We start from the raw sequence: 24,397 nt of genomic DNA on the forward strand, positions 1-24,397 counted from the left end.
ATCATACCTTTAAATAAATCTTCTTATGTGATCAGCATTTGGGCTGTAGGTGCCCTTGGGTTTTGTGACCTCAAGTTTCTGATGACAAATGGAACAGCACAATGAATGTTGGCTTGTTTTTTCCTAGTGGTGAGAGATGTGATATCATGCATGTTATGCAGTGTAGATCGGAAAGTGTGGAATCATATGGAGTGGGTCTCACTGGCTCACTCACCAGCCTCCACCTTGAATGATAGTGGCTGTGAAATGCTGCTGCTGTTTTAAGTTAACATGTGGTCAGTTTACAAAGGGAATCATAGAGAATTGCTTTATTGTAAGGTTTCACCATCATGAACAATGTTGATGTAAAAAAAACACAACAGCAATTCACCCTAACAATTAACAGTGAGCAAAAGCATAGCATATTTGCATTAACCGCATGCCATGCACTCACCCAGTCAATGCAAAGTGTGTGCACACCCATATACACCCGCACACACTATCGAAAGAAGACCTCTTGGGGAAAGAAGTTCAGCAAATAATAACAGGATGAACAGGAGGTATAACTAGATATTACGCGGAAACTGTATTTGCCCCGTATCATGCATTCACAATATGAATAGTACATAATAAACTGCAGAAGACTAAAGTTGTAAATATGCTGGCATGCGAGCAAGTGCATGGAATGCTGAACTATTGATGTTGGTAAAGCTTCCTCTACCATCTTAAACATCTGCCATGTTATGTTACCTGGTATTTCTATAGTGCTTTATTTGCCAAAAAAATGTCATATAAAAAAGAATATGGTCTGTAGTTGGGATTCATTCAGCTAATGTTTCCTGCTTGGGAAAGGGTGTTCTAAACCTTTGCTGTGGATATGTGGTTTGGAGGGTTATGGTTAGCCTTATGATAGTGACCATGAGAGAGGGAAGGGGGTGAGTCTCACGACATTTCAACCTAATTTGTGTGACTGTACGTAGGTTGTCTCTGTGTGGCTAATGGTTGTTTGCAACTGGAGTCTGTAGCTGTATTGTGGTAGCTCTACTGACTGATGTAGTCCAGGAAAGAAGTATCCTGATTAGGGATTATCATCCACTGTTGTTGATCCTTGTCCGTTATGATGGGTTGAAGGCTTGTTTTAGACTATCCCTTTGTGTCATGAGTGTCAGTTATTATTATTTTGTGGTTGTGTCCTATCCTTTGTCTTCGATTCCAGAGCTTCCCCGTTTATCCTTTATCAGAGTGCCAATTTCCCCATGCAGACAGCCCCAAAACTTGGATAAAGGTGTTTGGAATTTGAAACCGATTTATCTTGTGCATTTGTAGTTCTTGAATTATGAGGTGAAATTGACAGGGTTGAACAGTGAAATGTACGGGTGGTCGGTTGTCTAGGAGTGAAGCCATGGTCTGTGCAGAGGGAAGTTAAAGGACTCCTATTAGAGTAAATGTTATCCTTTCGCTATACAACGCTTTCCCTACTGTTGCACTCATTGGAGTGAGAATAATAATTTTTACCCCTACTCTAACCAACAATTTCCCTAGTGTTACACTGACTGTATTGTGAAATTTAAGTTTAATTATTTTCAAATAGTTTAATGTTTTAATTTATAATAGAACGTTTTTTTAATATTATATTTTATATTATTGATATATATATATATTAATGTTTATATAATTGTAAAATTATAACAGAAATTAAACGTAATAGTTTATTACTTGTTTTAAAGTAAATATATATATATCTATATATACATTTTTTTGTTTGTGTGTTTAACTTTTTAAATTAAGTTTATTTGTTATATTTTGTTAAAATGTAGATTAAATTAAATTAATTTTGTTAAAATTAATTTTATTATACAATATGTTTAACATTTATTATTTAATTTGTTATATATAAAAATCGATATTTTGTACAACTATGTTTTTTACATTAATATTTTTTAGTTGATACCTGTTTAAGTATAGGGAGTCGATATTTTTGTAGTCTATCAGGCACATGCATCAAAGGATTTAGGAATCGCAAACGGTGCGAATCGCAAAAATCGGCCGTTTGCAAATCCTAAATCGCTTTTTGGGATGCATCATCTATTCCAATAGAAATCGCTATTTATTGCGACTTCTAAAAATGCGATTGCATTTAAGGAATCGCATTTTTGCGATTCCTTAAATGCAATGCATGAATGTGTAAGGAATTGCGATTATGTTAATTAGAGGGAGCAAATTAACACGAGGTTGGACCTCGTGTTAATTTGCGAAAAAATTCAAAAATGCACAAAAATGCATTTTTTAAACTTTCATGTTACACACACACATGTCCTTGGGACATGTGTGTGTGAAACTTGTACTTACAAATACATTTCAGGGGTGCAGGGGGGGTTCTTTGGACCCCCCCCCCCTGCACCCTTGAAATGCATTAACAAATTGCGATTCGCAAAAAGAAAATCGCAATTTGTAAATGCCTTACCATTGATTCCTATGGGCCTTTTGGCTCATAGGAATCAATGGAAAGGTTTTCCTTAATTGCGATTCGCAAATTGTGAATCGCAATTGAGGAAAAATACCGATTCGCAAATAATTCTGCGAGTTTTTTAATGCATAGGCATTTGCGGTTCCTTGTAGCGATTCCTTAAAAATCGCTATTAAGGAATCGCAAATGCCGAGAATGATGCATGTGGCTGTATATTTTTTCATCGAAATTTGTGACATCGATGTTGTGTCAGTGAACCAATAGGGACATCCAAAGCCTCCTGGAGAGACAATAGTCTTTTAGACATTTGTGGCAAAGGAGCCTGTGGCTTGGCTATAATCCATCCAGTTTTTGCTGAGCATACAGCTGAGCACATATGAAGTAGGGTTCAAGCTGTTGTAGGCAGGCCAACAAGTTAGGCCTGAAGCCATGTCTTTACTGCCACTATAATGGATGGCACTATAAGATGCTGCAGTACACAAGTGGTATTTAACTTTCCATGCCACAGGTGTATTTCTGCACCATATACTATGACCTCGTAGGAAAGTTAAATGTGGCATTCTTATTTTAGGCACATTTTGACATGTTTTAGGGAGTCAGAGCACATACACTGGTGACTGGATAGTATTTTCCCAGTGCTTGGAGTTGAACGATACCTGCAGGTGAATCCCAACAAAATGAAAAACTTGGGGTGACCACCCAAAAGGTTGTCACTTTGCAACAGTGGTTATTGGTAGCCTTATGTCTAAAGAGAAATCCATTATTAAATATATATTGATGGAATAGTGTATGATCGTCCTTCATGTGCTATGTCCTTTTTAAATAACAGGTTTTTAGGCTCTTCTGTCAGTAGTGTGTCTGGGATCTATGATCTCGCTGGAAAGCAGAGCTTCTGGTGTTTGTATAATTGAAGGAAAAGTTGTTTACCTGTAATTCTATGTTCGAGGCATGTGTAGCTGTAGATACACATAGTTATTTATTTATTAAGCTTATTAAGCGCGACAGCTACCCAAAAAGGGTTTCCCGCCGCTGGATGGGCAAGGGCTTGGTGACATAACGTTAAATACAGTGAACTGTGTTATTGGTTGAAAAGCCAGGTCTTAAGGGCTCTGCGAAAGCGGGTGTAACTCGTTTCTTTGCGGATATCCAGGGGCAGAGAGTTCCAGAGTGTGGGACCTAGGTATGAAAAAGATCTGCCGGCTACCCTAGCGAATTTGAATCTGGGTACCTTAAAGTTACCTTGGGATGAGGACCGAAGGTAGCGAGAAGGAGTGTAGGGACAGACAAGGGATTGTAGGTAAAGTGGAGCAGAGCCAGATTTGATTTTAAACATGTAGCTCAGGGTTTTGAATTTGATACGACTCTCTACCCTGAGCCAGTGTAAATCACGGAGGTGGCCGGAGATATGGGCTGTTTTGGGAATTTTGCACAGAAGTCTAGCAGCAGCGTTTTCAACCAACTGCAGTCGTCTTGTCACTGCCTTGTTAGCACCTAAGTAGAGGACATTTCAGTAGTCCAGTCGGGAAGTTATTAGAGCATGGACCACAGATTTTTGAGTGTCACTTGGCAGCATCCAAATGATTTTCCAGAGCCACCGCAGGATTGTAAAGCAGGTGGCTGAAACCTTGTTGACCTGTTGGTGCATGGTCAAGGCGTTATCAGTGGTGAAACCCAAATTGCGTACTTGGTCAGATGGGAGAGGGAGGGTGTCCATCTCGGCAGGCCAGTGTCTAGTACTCCATAGGTCTTGTCTTTGACCCAAAATCCGGACTTCCGTCTTACCACTGTTCAGTTTAAGGAGGTTGTTGTTCATCCAGGTGGCAATTTTCCCTAAGCCTGACTGCAAGAGGGATGCGGAGCCAGGGTTGGTGTTTTAAAGGGAGAATGTGATCTGGGAGTCATCGGCGTATGTGAATAGAGTAAGGCCTGCTTGTTCCGCGATATGGGCCAACGGTCTGACATGCAGGTTAAAAAGTAGGGGGTTGAGCACAGAGCCCTGGGGACGCCATAGGATGAAGCATGACTAATAGAATTTGCCTTGTTAGAAAAGATTTGAAACGTGTGGTGTGTAAGGAAAGAGGAGAGCCAGTAAGGAATGTATAGGCTTCTGAGATTGGGGGGTCTATAAGGATCCACTGGAGGTGTATTTGTACACAGGGCGGGGTACAATTAATTATTGGTTGCAAATTGCGAGCAGTATTTTGCAAGCAGTAAATAGTACATCTGGCCATTAGTTCCTAACCCAGAGAACTAATAAGTATTGCTCTTGTACGTCTAACCCCTCTGTTGTTCATGGGTTGTAAATCAGTTCTAATAGGTATGAAAAGAACTACAGCAAAGTAAAGAGGGTCACAAATAGGGAGGAACTATTAAAAAAAATGATATTTAAATCGCGTACCCCATGTGCTAACCCTTATTCAAATTCATCTGTTTTATTCTGCAGCGGATCACTTTCCCCCGCTTACTCTCCTGTGAACAGCATGAACCCCAATACTGCATCCCCGGTCTGCTCACAATATCAGGATTTGATGCAGGTGGATCCACCACAATTCCAGCCGCACATGATGGGTCTGGAGATGGTGTTCAATGGCATGCCTCACTCGGATTCCATAAGGTGAGTCAAATACACTTTCCCCAAACTTACATCCAGAATGCTTTTCTTCCACCAACTAAAGCGGAGCTATAATATGTGTGGTTACTGCTGTCTGAAAAGTGTACATATATCTTTATTGTGAAGTTACTGCTCCTACTCTTACACCTACGGTCTGCATGTTATTAGAAACCTCTGGGTACTGGCATCATTTATTGATGGGGTTGCAAACTAAAGCTTTGCACACCCGGCATCAATGGATCATGTGTATGGATGAGCATCATAATTAGGACTGTCATTTCCCCACAGGGATGTTCACCCTCTCCAGTTGCCTTCTTGAACAAAGAGACTTTCCAGATGTTGTTTTCTTCCAAGGGCTAAGGGGTCATAGGAGGATTTTGACAATGCAGGAGAGAGTGACTAACGCATAGGAGTAGCAATCTTACCATGAAGCAGGAGTCTCCAACCTTTTGTATAGTAAGAACTACTTATGTTCAGTGACAATCATGCCAAACTACTGACAAATAGTATTGGTCTTGCTGTTATGACCACATCCAACAAAACTGGATTAGTCAACACCTCACATAGGATTAACAGCAGTGACCACTTGAGTGCATCAAGCAGAGCAACCAGCAGTTATGTCAAAAAGCTGTTGCAGTATTAAACGCCTCTTCATGAGTAATAACATAGCAATGACCTCTAGTAACAAGATATAAGATTACAAGTGTATCATTCAACTATTAGATTAAATATATGTTGGACACTGAACACCTTAGCTAGTCTCGAAACATCAGTTTACTGGTTTGTAAAAAGGCACCAATTTTACTCTGAAATACTCTCTTTTCAGTTTTCTGAAAACATGCATATTTCAACCAGACAAACAAAAGCTTATATCAGTTTTCATTTTTAATGAGCACATTTGATCTCCAAATTTCAAGTTGCCATTTTCATTGTTTACTCCATATAAAATGGCAGCTGCCTGAGCGTTTTCTCCTCATCTTGCTGTCTCATGCCAGGGATGCCCAGCATGATGCCATTTATGCAGACAATACAGAATTAGATTAGATTTGTATTAAATATAAACATAAGGCTATGAATGGAGTCTGTAGCTGGTGCAGGTCACAAGTTATACATTAAGATTTCGATTTCAGATGCCGTTCAGAAGGCCTCCAGACGGGTACATGAGCGTGCGAATCTGATTTAGAGTATGTTTCCCCCGTTCCGAACGACCAAGTATGATGCGAAGATCTTGTCCACGTCAAACGAATCGTTTCCAAAACCCGATCCTGTCCGTCCGACTCGTTCGCAGACGTATCGTGCCGCGCAATGGGGCCTGATTCCGAACGAGCAAGTACCATGTACAATTCAGACAGCCGTATTGACTTGGTCTAAGCAAGATGAAATGGCTGTAGGAATCAGACTTTGGGGGGCCGTAGCAGGCCTCCCTTCACTCAGGGCCCTCCGAATCGGTCACGGAGGGCCCTGAGTGAAGGGACCCCAGATCCAAGCATGCACAGTGTGGCAGGCACCATAGGGTGCCCGCCACAGGGTGTACACTTTTCCCCTCCCACCCTTTTTGTGCTATGGGAGCCTGAAACACGCATTGGCATACAGGCTCCCATAGAGTTCAATTGGTGTCTGAGCGAACTAAGTCCGTCAGCATACGGCTGCATTGTACTCGTTCGGTCGAACTCGCACAGAGATCGATTCGCTAAGAAAGCCCTCCGGATCTGAGTCGTACAGAGGGCTTTCCTAGCTAGATCGGCTAAGTGTAATTTATGCTGTTCCTGTATGCCAGCTACAGCCTGAGCAGAGTCAATGTCCTTTTTGGCTATTCACTGAGGAACATGCCATTTCTAATTTCACACACTTTCCACTCATAAATATTATGTACTACCTTTGAGCAGTAAGGTGCGGCTAAATGTGACTAATTTAATGTTTAAATCTGGTTTTCCTATTAGTCAAAAGTTATGATTTTGTTAGGTCTATGAAGTAGGGTATAAGCTGTTGTAGTCAGGCCAACAAGTTATGCCTGAAGCCATGTCTTTACTGCCACTATAATGGATGGCACGATAAGATGCTGCAGTACACAAGTGGCATTTAACTTTCCATGCCACAGGTGTATTTCTGCACCATATACTATGGCCTCATGGGAAAGTTAAATATGGCATTCTTATTTTAGGCAAATTTTGACATGTTTTAGGGAGTCAGAGCACATACACTGGTGACTGGATAGCAGTTTTCCAGTGCTTGGAGTTGAATGATACCCGCAGGTGAATCCCAACAAAATGAAAAACTTGGGGTGACCACCCAAAAGGGGTCATTTTGCAACAGTGGTTATTGGTAGCCTTGTGTCTAAAGAGAAATCCATTATTAAATATATATTGATGGAATAGTGTATGATCGTCCTCATGTGCTATGTCCTTTTTAAATAACAGGCTTTTAGGCTCTTCTGTCAGTAGTGTGTCTGGGATCTAGGATCTCGCTGGCAAGCACAGCTTCTGGTGTTTGTCTAATTGAAGGAAAAGTTGCTTACCTGTAATTCTATGTTCGAGTCATGTGTAGCTGTAGATACACATGCTTTGCATACTACTGCCATCTAGTGTTGGGTCCAGATGTGTACAAGTTGTTTTTCATCAAATAAATTCTATTGAGTCACGAGGTAGAGTGACTCCTCCTTCTCAGTGATAATGAGCATGGGCATCAACTCCATTGTTAGATTGTTTTCTCTTCGCCATCAGGTGCGGACATGTGTGCTTACGCACTGAGTTGAACCCGTGGTCCTATCTCTCTTTCGGTTCTATTTCTGTCTACCATTGGTATTGTTATTGATCACGTTTCTCCTGTCTGCATGTTGAGGTAGAACCAGGTGTCGGGTCGATGCGACTCCGTCGCAACCCGATGGGTCTGACCCTTCAGGGCCTTCGAACTCAGTCTCCTGTTTTGTTTCTAGACATTGCCCTCCTGGTGATGGAATGAGCACCATTTCAATTCTGTTTGCTTTATCACGCCAATAACCCACAAACTGACTCCTATCAGGTCTGTAACCTGTGTCTCTCTCTGGATCACAGGGAGAAGGTTTATGAGACCTGTTGAGCGTTCTGCTAGAAGAGTTATAATCAAGCACACCAGCTCAAAATGCAGCGAAAGGCTACCGATGACACCCTCGACCTCTTCGGACATCAACACGTTGGGGAGGAACACCATCCCCTGGCTTAAGTGGCTGAAGAGGAGACTTTCTCAGTCGAGGCCAGCTCAAAATCTAATCTGGAGTTCGAGATCACCAATGTAATGCTGGAGCCTCGCGCAGTGAGTACTCTATGCCCTGCACCTCAGTCTCGAATTGAGCCTTCAAAGAAACTAATGCCTCAAGATCAAGAGGCTTTCGGACCACCACTGCCTGCAGACCATGGTTGGCACTGAGAATTCCAATGAGATACCCTGCCCTCCAGCTCGGCGCTGAAACACCATCTGAAGCCAAAACACTCTGCTCCGATGACTTCTACGGCCCCCACACCCTCCGTGCCAAGGCACCCGTCGACATCTACAGATTCACCGGTTCTTTGGCGCCAAAACTTAAAGTCGGCTCGGAGCTAAAAACATCGAAGTCAACACCAAAAAAGACTATTGAGGCTACAGTGAAGCCCATTCTTCACACGTTGCAAGAAAAGCTGAACAGATCCAACAAAAGACTGGACGGAATATAGCCAAGCCACCTGCTCCTTCACCACAAATGTCTAAAAGACTATTGTCTCTCCAGGAGGCTTTGGATGTCGCTATTGGCTCACTGACACAACATCGATGTCACATATATCGATGTAAAAAATATCCATGAAAAAATATAGACTAAAAAAATATCTATTCCCTATACTTAAACAGGTATCAACTAAAAAATATGAATGTAAAAAATATAGGGCCCCATTAGAATGTCTGGCGGATCGCCACCGCCATGCGGGCGGTGGCGATCCACCAGACATCCATACCCGCCCGCCATATTACTATGGCGGGGGGGGACTGCGGTGGACGGAAAGACCGTCCACCGCTCTTCCGCTCCAGTCGGCTTGCGGCGGGGCGGAAAAGGTTTAATGTGGTGGCGGTGTCTATTAGACACCGCCAGCCATATTAACATGGGCAAAAACAGATGCCTTTCCGTGGCGGGCCCTCAGAGTGAAGGAGAGGTGGGGGGTGCACACGGGGGTAGTTTGCATACACAATGCGGCAGGCACCGCGCGGTGCCTGCCGCTTTGTGTATGCAAATGCTTTACATGCATTTTTAGCATTGTGACGGGCGGTGCTGAGCGCACCGCCCGCCACAATGCTAAAAAGGCAGGATGCGCCCGCCACAGTGGCGGGCGCATCCTAATACCTCCCATGGGACACCCGCCCTTATCCCAGGCGGTCCCAATCCCCGTGAGGATGGCGGGCGGGCAAAGTCTGCCCGCCATCCTAATGACCCCCATAGTTGTACAAAAAAATCGATTTTTATATATAAAAAATGTAATAATAAATGTTAACTATATTAAATAATAAAATTAATTTCAACAAAATTAATTTATTTTAATCTATATTTTAACAAAATATAACAAATAAACGTAATTAAAAAAGTTAAACACACAAACAAATTAATTTATATATAGATATATATATTTACTTTAAAACAGGTAATAAACTATTAAGTTTAATTTCTGTTATAATTTTACAATTATATAAAAATGTACAATATATATATATATATATATATATATATATATATATATATATATATATATATATATATATATATATATACATATATATACATATATATCAATAATATAAAATATAATAATAAAAAAACATTCTATTATAAATTAAAACATTCAACTATTTAAAAATAATTAAACTTAAATTTCCCAATACAGTCAGTTCAACAATAGGGAAAGTGTCGGATAGAGTAGGGGTAAAAATTATTATTCTCACTCCAATGAGTGCAACAGTAGCGAAAGCGATGGATAGCAAAAGGATAACATTTACTATTCCAACCCCAATGAGTGCAACAGTAGGGTCAATGTTGGATAGCGGAGGGATTAAATTTACTATTCCAACTCCAGTCAGTGCAACAGAGGGAAAATGCTGGATAGCGGAGGATTAAAAATTACTATTCCTACTCCAGTGAGTGCAACAGTAAAGCAAGTGCTGGAAGCATGAGGGGTAGAAATTACTATTCCCACTCCAGTGACTGCAACAGTAGGGAAAGTGTTGGATAGCGGAGTGATAAAATGTACTATTCCAACTCCAGTGAGTGTAACAATAGGGAAAATGTTGGATAGCGGTGGAGGGAAAATTACTAATCCTACTCTAAGAAGTGCAACACTAGGGAAAGTGTTGGATAACAGAGGGGTAAAAATTACTATTCCCACTCCAGTAATTTAAACAGTAGGGAAACTGTTGGATAGCGGAGGGATAAAATTTACTATTCCAACTCCAGTCAGTGCAACAGTAGAGAAAGTGTTGGATAGCGGAGGAGTAAAAATGTATTTTCCGACTCCAGTGAATGTAACAGTGGGGAAAGTGTTGGATAGCGGAGGGGTAAAAATCACTATTCCCACTCCAGTTTGTGCAACAGTAGGGAAAGTGTTGGATAGCAAAGGGATACAGTTTACTATTCACACTCCAGTCAGTACAAACATAAAAATAATGTTTTCTTAAAGATCAAAATATATTTAAAATAAATAAATATGTTAAAAATTAAAATACAGGCGTGGCCTAAGGCGTCAAGATGGCGGTTATTGGCTCACTGACACAACATCGATGTCACATATATCGATGTAAAAAATATCCATGAAAAAATATAGACTAAAAAAATATCTATTCCCTATACTTAAACAGGTAAGTATCAACTAAAAAATATGAATGTAAAAAATATAGGGCCCCATTAGAATGTCTGGCGGATCGCCACCGCCATGCGGGCGGTGGCGATCCGCCAGACATCCATACCCGCCCGCCATATTACTATGGCGGGGGGGGACCGCGGTGGACGGAAAGACCGTCCACCGCTCTTCCACTCCGGTCGGCTTGCGGCGGGGCGGAAAAGGTTTAATGTGGTGGCGGTGTCTATTAGACACCGCCAGCCATATTAACATGGGCAAAAACAGATGCCTTTCCGTGGCGGGCCCTCAGAGTGAAGGAGAGGTGGGGGGTGCACACGGGGGTAGTTTGCATACACAATGCGGCAGGCACCGCGCGGTGCCTGCCGCTTTGTGTATGCAAATGCTTTACATGCATTTTTAGCATTGTGACGGGCGGTGCTGAGCGCACCGCCCGCCACAATGCTAAAAATGCAGGATGCGCCCGCCACAGTGGCGGGCGCATCCTAATACCTCCCATGGGACACCCGCCCTTATCCCAGGCGGTCCCAATCCCCGTGAGGATGGCGGGCGGGCAAAGTCTGCCCGCCATCCTAATGACCCCCATAGTTGTACAAAAAAAATCGATTTTTATATATAAAAAATTTAATAATAAATGTTAACTATATTAAATAATAAAATTAATTTCAACAAAATTAATTTATTTTAATCTATATTTTAACAAAATATAACAAATAAACGTAATAAAAAAAGTTAAACACACAAACAAATTAATTTATATATAGATATATATATTTACTTTAAAACAAGTAATAAACTATTAAGTTTAATTTCTGTTATAATTTTACAATTATATAAAAATGTACAAATATATATATATATATATATATATATATATCAATAATATAAAATATAATAATAAAAAAACATTCTATTATAAATTAAAACATTCAACTATTTAAAAATAATTAAACTTAAATTTCCCAATACAGTCAGTTCAACAATAGGGAAAGTGTCGGATAGAGTAGGGGTAAAAATTATTATTCTCACTCCAATGAGTGCAACAGTAGAGAAAGTGTTGGATAGCGGAGGAGTAAAAATGTATTTTCCGACTCCAGTGAATGTAACAGTGGGGAAAGTGTTGGATAGCGGAGGGGTAAAAATCACTATTCCCACTCCAGTTTGTGCAACAGTAGGGAAAGTGTTGGATAGCAAAGGGATACAGTTTACTATTCACACTCCAGTCAGTACAAACATAAAAATAATGTTTTCTTAAAGATCAAAATATATTTAAAATAAATAAATATGTTAAAAATTAAAATACAGGCGTGGCCTAAGGCGTCAAGATGGCGGTTATTGGCTCACTGACACAACATCGATGTCACATATATCGATGTAAAAAATATCCATGAAAAAATATAGACTAAAAAAATATCTATTCCCTATACTTAAACAGGTAAGTATCAACTAAAAAATATGAATGTAAAAAATATAGGGCCCCATTAGAATGTCTGGCGGATCGCCACCGCCATGCGGGCGGTGGCGATCCGCCAGACATCCATACCCGCCCGCCATATTACTATGGCGGGGGGGGACCGCGGTGGACGGAAAGACCGTCCACCGCTCTTCCGCTCCGGTCGGCTTGCGGCGGGGCGGAAAAGGTTTAATGTGGTGGCGGTGTCTATTAGACACCGCCAGCCATATTAACATGGGCAAAAACAGATGCCTTTCCGTGGCGGGCCCTCAGAGTGAAGGAGAGGTGGGGGGTGCACACGGGGGTAGTTTGCATACACAATGCGGCAGGCACCGCGCGGTGCCTGCCGCTTTGTGTATGCAAATGCTTTACATGCATTTATAGCATTGTGACGGGCGGTGCTGAGCGCACCGCCCGCCACAATGCTAAAAATGCAGGATGCGCCCGCCACAGTGGCGGGCGCATCCTAATACCTCCCATGGGACACCCGCCCTTATCCCAGGCGGTCCCAATTCCCGTGAGGATGGCGGGCGGGCAAAGTCTGCCCGCCATCCTAATGACCCCCATAGTTGTACAAAAAAATCGATTTTTATATATAAAAAATTTAATAATAAATGTTAACTATATTAAATAATAAAATTAATTTCAACAAAATTAATTTATTTTAATCTATATTTTAACAAAATATAACAAATAAACGTAATTAAAAAAGTTAAACACACAAACAAATTAATTTATATATAGATATATATATTTACTTTAAAACAAGTAATAAACTATTAAGTTTAATTTCTGTCATAATTTTACAATTATATAAAAATGTACAAATATATATATATATATATATATATATATATATATATATATATATATATATATACATATATATCAATAATATAAAATATAATAATAAAAAAACATTCTATTAGAAATTAAAACATTCAACTATTTAAAAATAATTAAACTTAAATTTCCCAATACAGTCAGTTCAACAATAGGGAAAGTGTCGGATAGAGTAGGGGTAAAAATTATTATTCTCACTCCAATGAGTGCAACAGTAGCGAAAGCGATGGATAGCAAAAGGATAACATTTACTATTCCAACCCCAATGAGTGCAACAGTAGGGTCAATGTTGGATAGCGGAGGAATTAAATTTACTATTCCAACTCCAGTCAGTGCAACAGAGGGAAAATGCTGGATAGCGGAGGATTAAAAATTACTATTCCTACTCCAGTGAGTGCAACAGTAAAGCAAGTGCTGGAAGCATGAGGGGTAGAAATTACTATTCCCACTCCAGTGACTGCAACAGTAGGGAAAGTGTTGGATAGCGGAGTGATAAAATGTACTATTCCAACTCCAGTGAGTGTAACAATAGGGAAAATGTTGGATAGCGGTGGAGGGAAAATTACTAATCCTACTCTAAGAAGTGCAACACTAGGGAAAGTGTTGGATAACAGAGGGGTAAAAATTACTATTCCCACTCCAGTAATTTAAACAGTAGGGAAACTGTTGGATAGCGGAGGGATAAAATTTACTATTCCAACTCCAGTCAGTGCAACAGTAGAGAAAGTGTTGGATAGCGGAGGAGTAAAAATGTATTTTCCGACTCCAGTGAATGTAACAGTGGGGAAAGTGTTGGATAGCGGAGGGGTAAAAATCACTATTCCCACTCCAGTTTGTGCAACAGTAGGGAAAGTGTTGGATAGCAAAGGGATACAGTTTACTATTCACACTCCAGTCAGTACAAACATAAAAATAATGTTTTCTTGAAGATCAAAATATATTTAAAATAAATAAATATGTTAAAAATTAAAATACAGACGTGGCCTAAGGCGTCAAGATGGCGGTCGCACTCTGAGAGTGCTCCGGACCCCCTTTGTCATCCGCCCAATAACAGCTGCCATTGGCCCTTCTAACTGTCTATGGAGGTCCTCTGGCTGTGCTCCAGTCCCGTTCCCGTGCGGATTGGAGCTTTTGCTGCCTTGGTCTTGCCCCCTATTCTCCGGGGCCGCGCTCTGCAACATGGTGGCCACCCCGGTGGCCCATTCCTGAGCCGGGCGCCCTGTGCCGTGGCGATCTGTCCCCCGGGGCCCTGCTTGCAGCTTTGGGGTGGTGGCTGCGCCTACCTGCTCACAAGTGCTGCCTGGATCCAGACCGCGCCCCGGGGACCTGCGAGGAGAGAGCATGGTAACATTTGGGGCCTAACTGTGAGGCCTGCCTTACATATGGGTGAGACCGTCAGAGGACTGAGGGGGCGAGCGTGGCCTGGCCCCGTGGGAGTTTCTGCCCGACTGCCTGCTTCTCCCAGATGCCGAGGTGAGTCCAGATCGTTCCTGGTGGTGATTACGCGGTGGCCGGGGGCGCCGCCGGGCTCGGTTGCCACTGTCGGGCAGCGGCATGGTGTGGTGTGGCGGACCACGGCCTGCTTTAGCCTCCTGCGGTTCCGGCCTCTTCAGACCCCCTGAGCGGTAGAGGCGGGAGGTTAGCCTGGGCCGGCGGAGGCCTGTGCTCAAACATCTTGTGCTCTGGCCCGCTGGGCCTGACAGGGACCGATGAGGACCCGCATCCCTGAGGGGCCCTCTACTGCCGCTGTGCACCCTCCTGATTTAATCTGGCCTGCCCTATCCAGCCCGCCTTGCCCCACCGGGATCGGCTGCCTTTGTCCGGCAGCAGCGAGACGTGCCAGGGCCTTTCTGCCTCCTGCGGCTCCGACCTCTCCCGGCCCTTCTGTGTGGCGGAGCTGGAGGCTCGGCCGGCCTTCCGAGGCCTGAGTGTCGGCGCCCTCCATTCTGGCCGCTGGGGCTTCCGACGACCATCTGAGGTTCCACGCCCCTGCAGGGCCCCTCTCTGCACCCAGTGCTGCGTTGCCTCCTCTCTTGACTCGGCCTGAACCCTCCTGCCCGCTCTGAGTGGTGGCAGTGCTGCTGCCTTGTCTCAACCCTCAAGGGCTGCCGGGCCTTGGGGAGAGGGTTAACACCTGTTGGCCCTTGCTGGCGGCCAGTGTATGGGGGGAGCCCGCTTGACCATCGCTGCCTGGAGTCGGCCTCCAGCTGGCGGCGTGCCACTGTGGGGTCGGACCTCTTTTCTTCTCCACAAGGGCCCCTCTGCTGGCTGAGGGTGCTTGACTGTTGTGGGCTCGTCTCCGACCTTCGTTGGCGGGCGGTTGGGAGCGCGCTGCTGCCCCCCCTCTGCCACTGCTTGATCGCCAGGGCCTCTCTGTACCCTAGTGGATCCTCTTCTCCATCGCTGGCCACACAGCCAACTGGACCTGACCACTTGCGGTGGGCTGCCTCTCGCCTGCCGTGATGCGGATTAGTGGCTCACCCCTCCCTGGGCCCCCTTGTTAACGGCCCTTTGACGCTCCTCCTGGGTCAGTGTGTGGGCGGCACCCTTCATTGACCGGGGCACCTGTCCGAGAGGGAGGAGGGGGGTCTTGGTTGTCTGCTGGTTCATCTTGGAGGTTGGCAGGCCTGAGGGGGCTGGCCTAGACTCCCGGGCCCGAGTATCGACGGTCTGGGTGTCGGGCGCCCCCCCACCTCCTTCCTGTGTGGATGATTGTCTCCCCTGCCCGCGAAACGACTGGCCCTCACCTTTGGTGGCGATGGGTAGAACCCGCACCCTGCAGACCCCTGCCTCTGAAATCCAAACAAAAATGGACAAATACACCAAGAACGACCGGGATACCGGAAGGGAGAGCGCCCACCACTCCTGCTCCTGCTGGGGAGGACCTATCCACCATCCTCCAAGCAATTGGCGCATCACAGACTTCGGTGGAGAATAAAATAGGCGAGGTGAGGGTCGAAATGGACCTTATTTGGCAGTACCTGCGTAAGGCTATGGCCCAGATTTTGGAGGTGGTGTCGCGTCTCTCCACGGCTGAGGATGATGTAGGCCAGCTCAAGACTCAAGTGGCCCGTCTCCAGAATCAGACCTCTGAACTCCACCGTCAGGCCGAAGACGCTGAAAACAGGTCGAGGAGGACAACCTGCGCCTCATAGGATTTCTCGAGGGGGCGGAGCATGGCCATGCAGACACGTTTGTGGAGACTTGGATGTGCACCTGGATGCCTAAAGACTCCCTCTCCCCCTGGTTTGCTATCGAACGTGCCCCCGCTCCATGGCTCCCAGACCTCCTCCAGGAGCTCCTGCCCGGCCCATTTTTCTGGGACAGGGACGCTATCCTTGGGGCGGCTCGGACGCAGTTCCCTCTGACTTTCCAGAACAACAAGATTATGGTCTTCCCAGACGCCCAACGTCGAACTTACAAAGAAGTTAATCAGAAGCTCTGTAACCTGAGTCTTCGCTATGGCCTTCTCTTTCCGGCCTGGCTTTGAGTTATCTTTCAGGACATGGCGCTCTTCTTCGATAGCCCGAAGTGGCTTGGACCTGGCTCATGGAGGAGCACTCTCTCTGGACCCAATTGGTCTCCTCTCCTACCCGGCGGGAGCCTACGCAACCTCACCCAACCCGGCCCAAGCCCCAAAGGCGCCGCACTAGGTCCCGCAAGAAGGGTGACCATCGTGGAGCCGCCTCCCACTCTCCAGGTGTTGTGCCTCAACTGCCCCTCCCTCACGCATCGCCTAGAAGGTCTGCATCTCCCAGCTCAAGTGGTTCCCAGATCGATCTGAGCCGCATCCCAGACCCCTCTGGGGCGCTGCACCAGGCCATATCTGACTCTGACTTGTCACGGAGTCCTGCTCTCCGAGGAACTGGGGAGGATGGAGGGAACTGAACTAAGAAGCCCATTGGCAAGCCATCTGTATGCTGTTTTCTCGGCGACCCCTACAGCGCCCACCCATTTTTACCAGGTCCGTACACATGGAGGGGCCCGCCACCGTCAAGCTGAGTTCTACTATCTGTATTACCTGAGTACTCTGACTTGATTGTAGTCCTTTGGCTTTTACTGCTGTTATTTGTTTTTCTAGCTGTTAACGATTATCTAATCTGCCTACATGGAGGGGTCCATCTCTGCCACACTCATGTTTCGCTAACCATTTTAGCTTAGCATTAGGATTCAGCTGTTTTGCTGGTTTGTTTCTTTTTTCTTTTCAGGGCGACAGATGCTTCAAGTTCAGAAGTGTAGGGTGGGGGGTGTTGGGGGCGAGGGAGGGTGTCTCTCAATTGTTTATTGTTTTTGGCCGCCCTTGGGCTGCTGTTTTTTGTTTTTTTGGCATCAATCAATGCACACGCGTGACCGATGACGACATGAAGAGTAGCAGACCACACAAAATGTAACCCAGTGCCCCGGCTAGGAGATGCTGCCTCCCCTGGGACCCAGGTATAGCCGCGCTACCATCCCACACACAATACTCGCCCTGATGATGTCCACCTTACATAAACCCCTACACATTGTGTAATGGAACGTCAACTGCCTGCTAGACCGCATAAAGCGAACTGCAGTCCTCCGCAACACCCAGCCCCATGCACCCGACATCCTCTTTCTACAAGGATCGCACACATGGAGGGGCCACCACCATCAAGCCAAGTTCTACTATCTGTATTACCTGAGTACTCTGACTTAATTGTAGTCCTTTGGCTTTTACTGCTCTTATTTGTTTTTCTAGCTATTAACGATTATTTCATCCGCCTACATGGAGGGGTCCATCTCTGCCACGTTCATGTTTTGCTAACCGTTTTAGCTTAGCATTCAGATTCAGCTGTGTTGCTAGTTTGTTGTTTTTCCTTTTCAGGGCGAAAGATGCTTCAAGTTCAGAAGTGTAGGGTGGGGCGTGTTGGGGGACGAAGAAGGGTGATTGTTTATTGTTTTTGGCCGCCTGCGGGCCGCGTTTTTTTGTTTTCACTGGCATCAATCAATGCATGCGCTTCACCGATGACGACATGAAGCGTAGCAGACCACACAAAATGCAACCCAGTGCCCCGGCTAGGAAATGCTGCCTCCCCTGTGACTCAGGTATAGCTGTGCTACCATCCCACACACAATACCCGCACTGATGATGCCAACCTCACATAAACCCCTTCACATTGTGTCATGGAATGTCAACTGCATGCTAGACCGCACAAAGCGAACTGCAGTCCTGAAGTCCTGGCGGGTGCGTGGCGCCAAGCGCCACGCACCCGACATCCTCTTTCTACAAGAAACACACCTTTTAGGCACTAACTGCACTTTTCTCGCCCATTATGGGTTCGACAGGGTCTGGCATTCGGGTTTCACATGGGGTTCCCGGGGGGAGGCCACACTGCTCCGTAAGGGTCTCCCCTTAATTTTGTCACAGGTTAAGACTGACACGCAAGGCTGCTATGTGGCCCTGACCGGCAGCCTCGAGGGGCATCCTCTTAATCTCTTATCTACTTATATTCCCCCTGCCACAATGCCCTCTGCCCTTCGGCAACTCACGCTCTTAGTCTCCACCCTTCCTCAGGGCCTGCCGGTCATCGGAGGTGACTTTAACGCTGTTATGCACCCCCTCGCGATGCGACAGGCGTTCCCTCTGTGTCCTGTCTTGCCTCTGCTAAGCGCCTTCCTGATTAGTCCTCTGCCCTGCGTCTCTGGGACGTGTGGATGGTGTGGAATCCCCAGTGGGAACAGTGCACCCACACTTCCGCGGCCCACCATACTCACTATAGGATTGACCTGCTCCTAGTGCCTGTCCCCGATTGTCTGTTGGTGTCCGGGGCCACTATTTTGCCCAGAGGCATCTCGGACCACTCTCCGGTCTCCCTCCGGCTTGGGAATTTCCCTGAAGGCGTCCGTACGACTTGGAAAATGAACGCCTGGTTTCTGCAGGAGGCGGAATTCGTTGAATCCCTCGGGCAGGAACTGAAGCAATACTTCGTGCTCAACACAGGGTCGGTCCCCTCGCCGGGTACTCTGTGGGAGGCCGGCAAAGCCACCATATGGGGTGTGGCCAGAGGCTTAGTCCACGCGAAGCGCACAGCTCAGGTCGCCCGCCTTGTACAGTTGGAGGCCCGCACTTCCCGGTGCGAGTCCACCCAGGGGTCTACTGAGGGTGCTGATTCCGCCTGACAGCTCGCACTGCTCTGAGAGGAGATCTGCCAGATCTCCCTGGGTGCCGCTAAAATGCTCTGGCATTCTTCGGTGGCTCGAGTATATGGCTGGGGGGATAAAAACGGCAAATTACTCCATAATCTAATTTCTTATCCCAAGGCCACTCGCATCATTCCCGAGGTCCGTGATGAGGCCGATACCCACCACTTTACCTCTCGGGCTATCGCCCAAGCCTTCGCGGGTTACTATGCCAATATCTATGCAGGCCGACCTCCGAGGCCTCCCTAACTGCACTCTTGTCGGAGACGGGGACCTGTCTGCCACGGCTTCCCCAAGCGGTCTCGGAGACTCTGGATCTCCCCCTCACTTCGGAGGAAATTCATGAGGCTATTTCTCACTTGAATTCCGGCAAGACGCCAGGACCGGACGGCTATCCGCAAGAATACTATGTGACCTATCGTCACTTGCTGGTCCCAAACTTGGTGAAATTGTTTCGCATTGTGGTGGACAAAGGGTCCTTTCCTCCCGAGTCGGACGTGGCCACTATTGTGGTACTCCCGAAGCCACAGCCGCCCTCTGTTACTTGCTCGGACTATCGCCCTATTTCCCTCATCAACACTGAGGAGAAAATCTTCACCTCTGTTTTGGCCCAACTTCTCCGCCCCCTCTTACAGGATTTGGTCCCCCCAGTCCAATGTGGTTTTATGCCTGCCCGAGGTGCACAGCACTGCATTCGCCGTCTCCACCTCGCACTCGCACATCGCCACCGTCTCCCTCCGTATTTAGCCCTGCTCTTTATTAATTTTGAAAAAGCCTTTGATACAGTGGACTGGATTTACTTGGAGGAGGTGCTAGAGGTAATGGGGTTCGGCCTGCCGTTCCGGCACCTCATCCATGTTCTATATTCCTGCCCTAAAGCAAGGATCCTAGTTAACGGCGTGCAGTCAGAGGCATTTCCCATTCAGAAAGGCACTCTCCAAGTCTGTCCGCTCTCGCCGCCCTTATTTGCGCTAGCGATGGAGCCTCTGGCCTCCCTTATACACCAAGATCCCTGCATCCGGGGCTGGGCGTGGGGCCCCTTTCAGGTCGATAAGGTCGCCCTTCACGCCAACGACATTCTCCTCTTCCTGGCGGACACCGAGAACTCTGGCCCACGCTGCTTTGAGGTCCTCTCTGCTTTTGAACGGATCTTGGGTTTTTGGCTTGACCCGGCGAAGTCCAATCTGGTTCCCCGACACCGTCCCATGCCTGTTTCGATGGGCAGACAATCATTCCCTTGTGCAGGCAATCTTTCAAGTACCTGGGGATTTGGGTTGCCCTGCTTCCAGATCTCGGATGGGCCCTGAACATTACGCCCCTAATCACCAAGGCTAAGGCGGACTTTAGGAAATGGTGATCTCTTCCTCTTAGCCAACTTGGCAGAAGTGCCCTTTTTAAAATGATGGTTCTCCCCCGATTCTTATATATTCTGCAGAATATTTCCTTTCACCTCCCAGCAAGCTGGTTTCGTGAGTTCGACGGTATCCTCACCCGCTTTTTATGGGGGGGGAGCTGGAGACCGCTGATGTCCCTGGCACATTGCCGAATACCTCCTTACGATGGGGGCATGGGTGTAACCAACCACCACCTCTATTGTCTAGCCACAAAACTTATCGTGGTCCATGACTGGTTCGCGGGCGGCTGGTCCGACCCGGCGTATCAGGTAAAACTCTGGATGATGGACTTCGCGCGGCTTCAGGCCTACTTGTATGGAACTCCCATACTGAGGGGCCTACCCCCCATCACTAAGTTGGTCCTCTTGGCTTGGTGCACTGTTTTGCGTCACACGAGGTGGTATTGGAAACTTACTAGACAGACGCCCCTGTGGTGTGATGCTTGGCTGCGAGAGGCCTCATCCCTCCTGAACTTCCATTGATGGGACCACATAGGGTTCTCGCTTCTTGGGGACGTTTGGGTAGGGGACCATGTCAGAACCTCTGCATACCCTGCAGCAGCGCTATTCCCTCCACTCCTCCCAATTCTACAGATATTTACAGCTTAGGCATGCGCTGGGGTGCACCTTCCGTCTCCCACCTCCCTTCCTGACTTTAGTCCTCTCGAGGCCTAGATGATGATGGGGAATCAGGGTAGAGCAGGGGTCTCTCGGATTTATCGCTCCCTTGTGAACAATGGTCCCACAACCCTAGACTCGCTGAGAGTTCGCTGGGGGGGGTTGTTTGGGTCCCCTGGAGGATGCGGTTTGGAGGGACAACATCATGGCCCCCAAGACCCTGACAACCTCATCCAAACTGCATTTAGTCCAACTCTATTATTTACATTTGGCATACCTCACCCTGGTGCGCTTACACAAAGCCCAGCTGCGCCCTTCCCCGACCTGCATGCGCTGCAACCATGCCCCAGCGGATTTTTATCATATGGTCTGGCAATGCCTCGTCCTTGCTCCGTTCTGGGCAGGAGTTTTGAACTGGAACTGTCACAGACCCTGGGGTGGACGGTTCCCCATGACCCATTGCGCCTGATTCTAGGCATATTTGATGGCCTGGACGGTTCTAGGGCCGACAAGCGCTTTCTTGGGACAGCGGTGGAGGTGGCGATGCGAGATATAGCGGCACTATGGTCCCAGGCCAAACCCCCAACAATGCAGAGGTGGAAACGGGGAGTGGACTGGTGTGGGTGAGGCCCGGGGCTGCCCTGAACTCTTCGAAAGGATATGGGGTAAATGGTTCAACGTGTTGTCTTGAGGTGTGTCTTTTATGATTCAGGATAGCCTTATCTATGATTTTACCCTGCAAATTGATTCACAAGCCTCTGTCGTTTCTCATGTGGATGTACACTATGATATTATTCTTGATTTTGATACCAATGTGAATTTGTGGTTCGTTCTAAATTCTATCAGTTTGATTATCAAAAAAATTATTAAAATACAAAAATACTTTTTAAAAATAAAACACTAACACATTTTATAATGTTAATTACATATGACAAATAACTACAAATATTATATAAAATAAAAAATAACTTCAAAGAATTTTTTTTAAACTAGTAAATGTTTACAAACAAAAACATAAATTATTACATAAATGTATTTATTTTATTTCCTACCCTATAACACCACACAAATCACAACCCACATCTAAAATTAACTTCTATAATTAATATAACTAATTGCCAATTAAAGGAATTATATTAATTAAAAAAATAAAACTAATAACAAATAATTACCATCCCACGCTTTAACCCTATTATCCCAACAACACACAGCTAAAATTAAACTATTATATAATTAATTCCACAATTAAAACTTATTTTCAAATAAAAAACTATTACTATTAAACAACTAATTATAAAGTAAGTAAAACGTATTTAATACCCACCCTTTACCCCTTTGAAAGTAAAAACCACACACAAACAAACAATTACCCTAAATAAATATCAATTAATTGATTAACATTAAAAACTATTTATTAATTAATTAAACACACAAATTACTACCCAACTATTACCACTATACACCCCACAACAAACACCTAAAAGTAACAATTTTCATTTTTGATTTACAATTAATTAAATAATATTAATTAACATCTAATTATTAATTAAACATAAATTACTTCCCACTCTTTACCCCTATAAACCCCACAACACACACCTAAAACTAATTTCACAATTGCCATAATAACTTTTAAATTAATTAATTAATATCAAAAATAAATTACTTCCCACCCTTTACCCCTCTAAACCCCAAAACGCGTGCCTAAAATGTATTACACAATTACCAAAATTAATTACCATAATTAATTACCAATTAATTAATGTTAATTAACATCCAATTATTAATTAATAATAAATAACTTTACACAATTAACACTATAAAATCTCAATTAAATGAATAATAATAAATAAAAAAGAATCATTAATTTAATATAATTAAATTACTTCCCACCCTATTCCCCTATAAACCCACAACCCACAACGGAACTAAAAAACGCAAACACATTTTTTAATTAATAATAACTAGAAATGTAACAACATATATTAAAAAATATAAATAATTCTTATACAAAAAAATACATCACATACATTTAAAATATATACTAAAATACATAACACTAATTAAACAATCAATATTTTAAACAACTAAATTTCTGCAAACTATATCAAACACTTCAATATTTTTAAAATGGATAATTCTTACCTTAAATCGATATTCTTGACCACGATATTCTTGCTGTCGATATTTCTCACTCACGATATTTAAGACTCAATATTTCTCTAAGTCGACATTTAAAACTCGATATATTTTGTCTGCTCACCGTCCCTATTCCATCCAAATACAAAAAGATGGCCAAGGCCACCAGTCCTTTCCACCACCACCACCCTCACCACCTCCGCTAATACCACCACTTCCATCGCTTCCACCACCAGACATGCCTTCTTCACTGCAGTCTGACATAGGTCCCGTAACGCCCGGGGACTCTTATGATGTTGACCCACCAGGAGACATGTACCTTGACTTGTACCCCACACGCCCATCACCTCTGATGACTCCACCACATACCATGACCTAATAGCTAGGGCGGCCACATTTCATGGGGTGCAACTTCATAGGGAACCTCTGGAAGAGGATTTCTTTTTTTAAATGATATGCTCTGCACACAGGGGTACTCAGTACCTGCCTTTGTTCATGGGGATTCTTCGCCATATGGAGGGCATATTGAAGGACCCAGTTAGGGTCCATATTATTACTCCTAGGATTGACAAAAAGTATAAACCCTCTCCCTCATACTCTGTCTACATTAGAGGGCATGTCCCTCCAGATTCCTAAGTAGTCACCAGTGCTATAAAAGGGCCAACTTCAAAGTGTCTGGCGATGCCCCACCGCCTGACAAAGAAAGTAAAAGAATTGACGCAGCAGGGAAAAGGGTTGCAGCTCAGTCTGCAAACCAATGGCGCATCGGCAATTCTATGGGTCTTCTAGCAAGATATGACCATGCTCACTGGGATTAGATGGAGGAGCTCCTCCATAATCTCCCAAATGAGCACAGGAAGAGGGGACAAGATCTAGTTGCAGAGGG

At 45.0% G+C, this 24,397-nt stretch overlaps 1 protein-coding gene across 5 annotated transcripts in view; it reads left to right on the forward strand.

Annotated features, from left to right (window-relative positions):
- The window catches only part of STAT6 (signal transducer and activator of transcription 6), a 732,055-nt gene that overhangs the window by 701,244 nt on the left and 6,414 nt on the right, over positions 1–24,397 (forward strand). For all 5 annotated transcript variants that reach the window (XM_078688994.1, XM_078688995.1, XM_078688998.1 and 2 more), the window contains one exon: positions 4,890–5,060. In XM_078688994.1, the coding sequence (XP_078545120.1) occupies positions 4,890–5,060 (171 nt within the window). The remainder of the gene's footprint in view (positions 1–4,889; positions 5,061–24,397) is intronic.

This window comes from Lissotriton helveticus, chromosome 1_1 (assembly GCF_964261635.1).
Source record: "Lissotriton helveticus chromosome 1_1, aLisHel1.1, whole genome shotgun sequence".
NCBI lineage: Eukaryota > Metazoa > Chordata > Amphibia > Caudata > Salamandridae > Lissotriton > Lissotriton helveticus.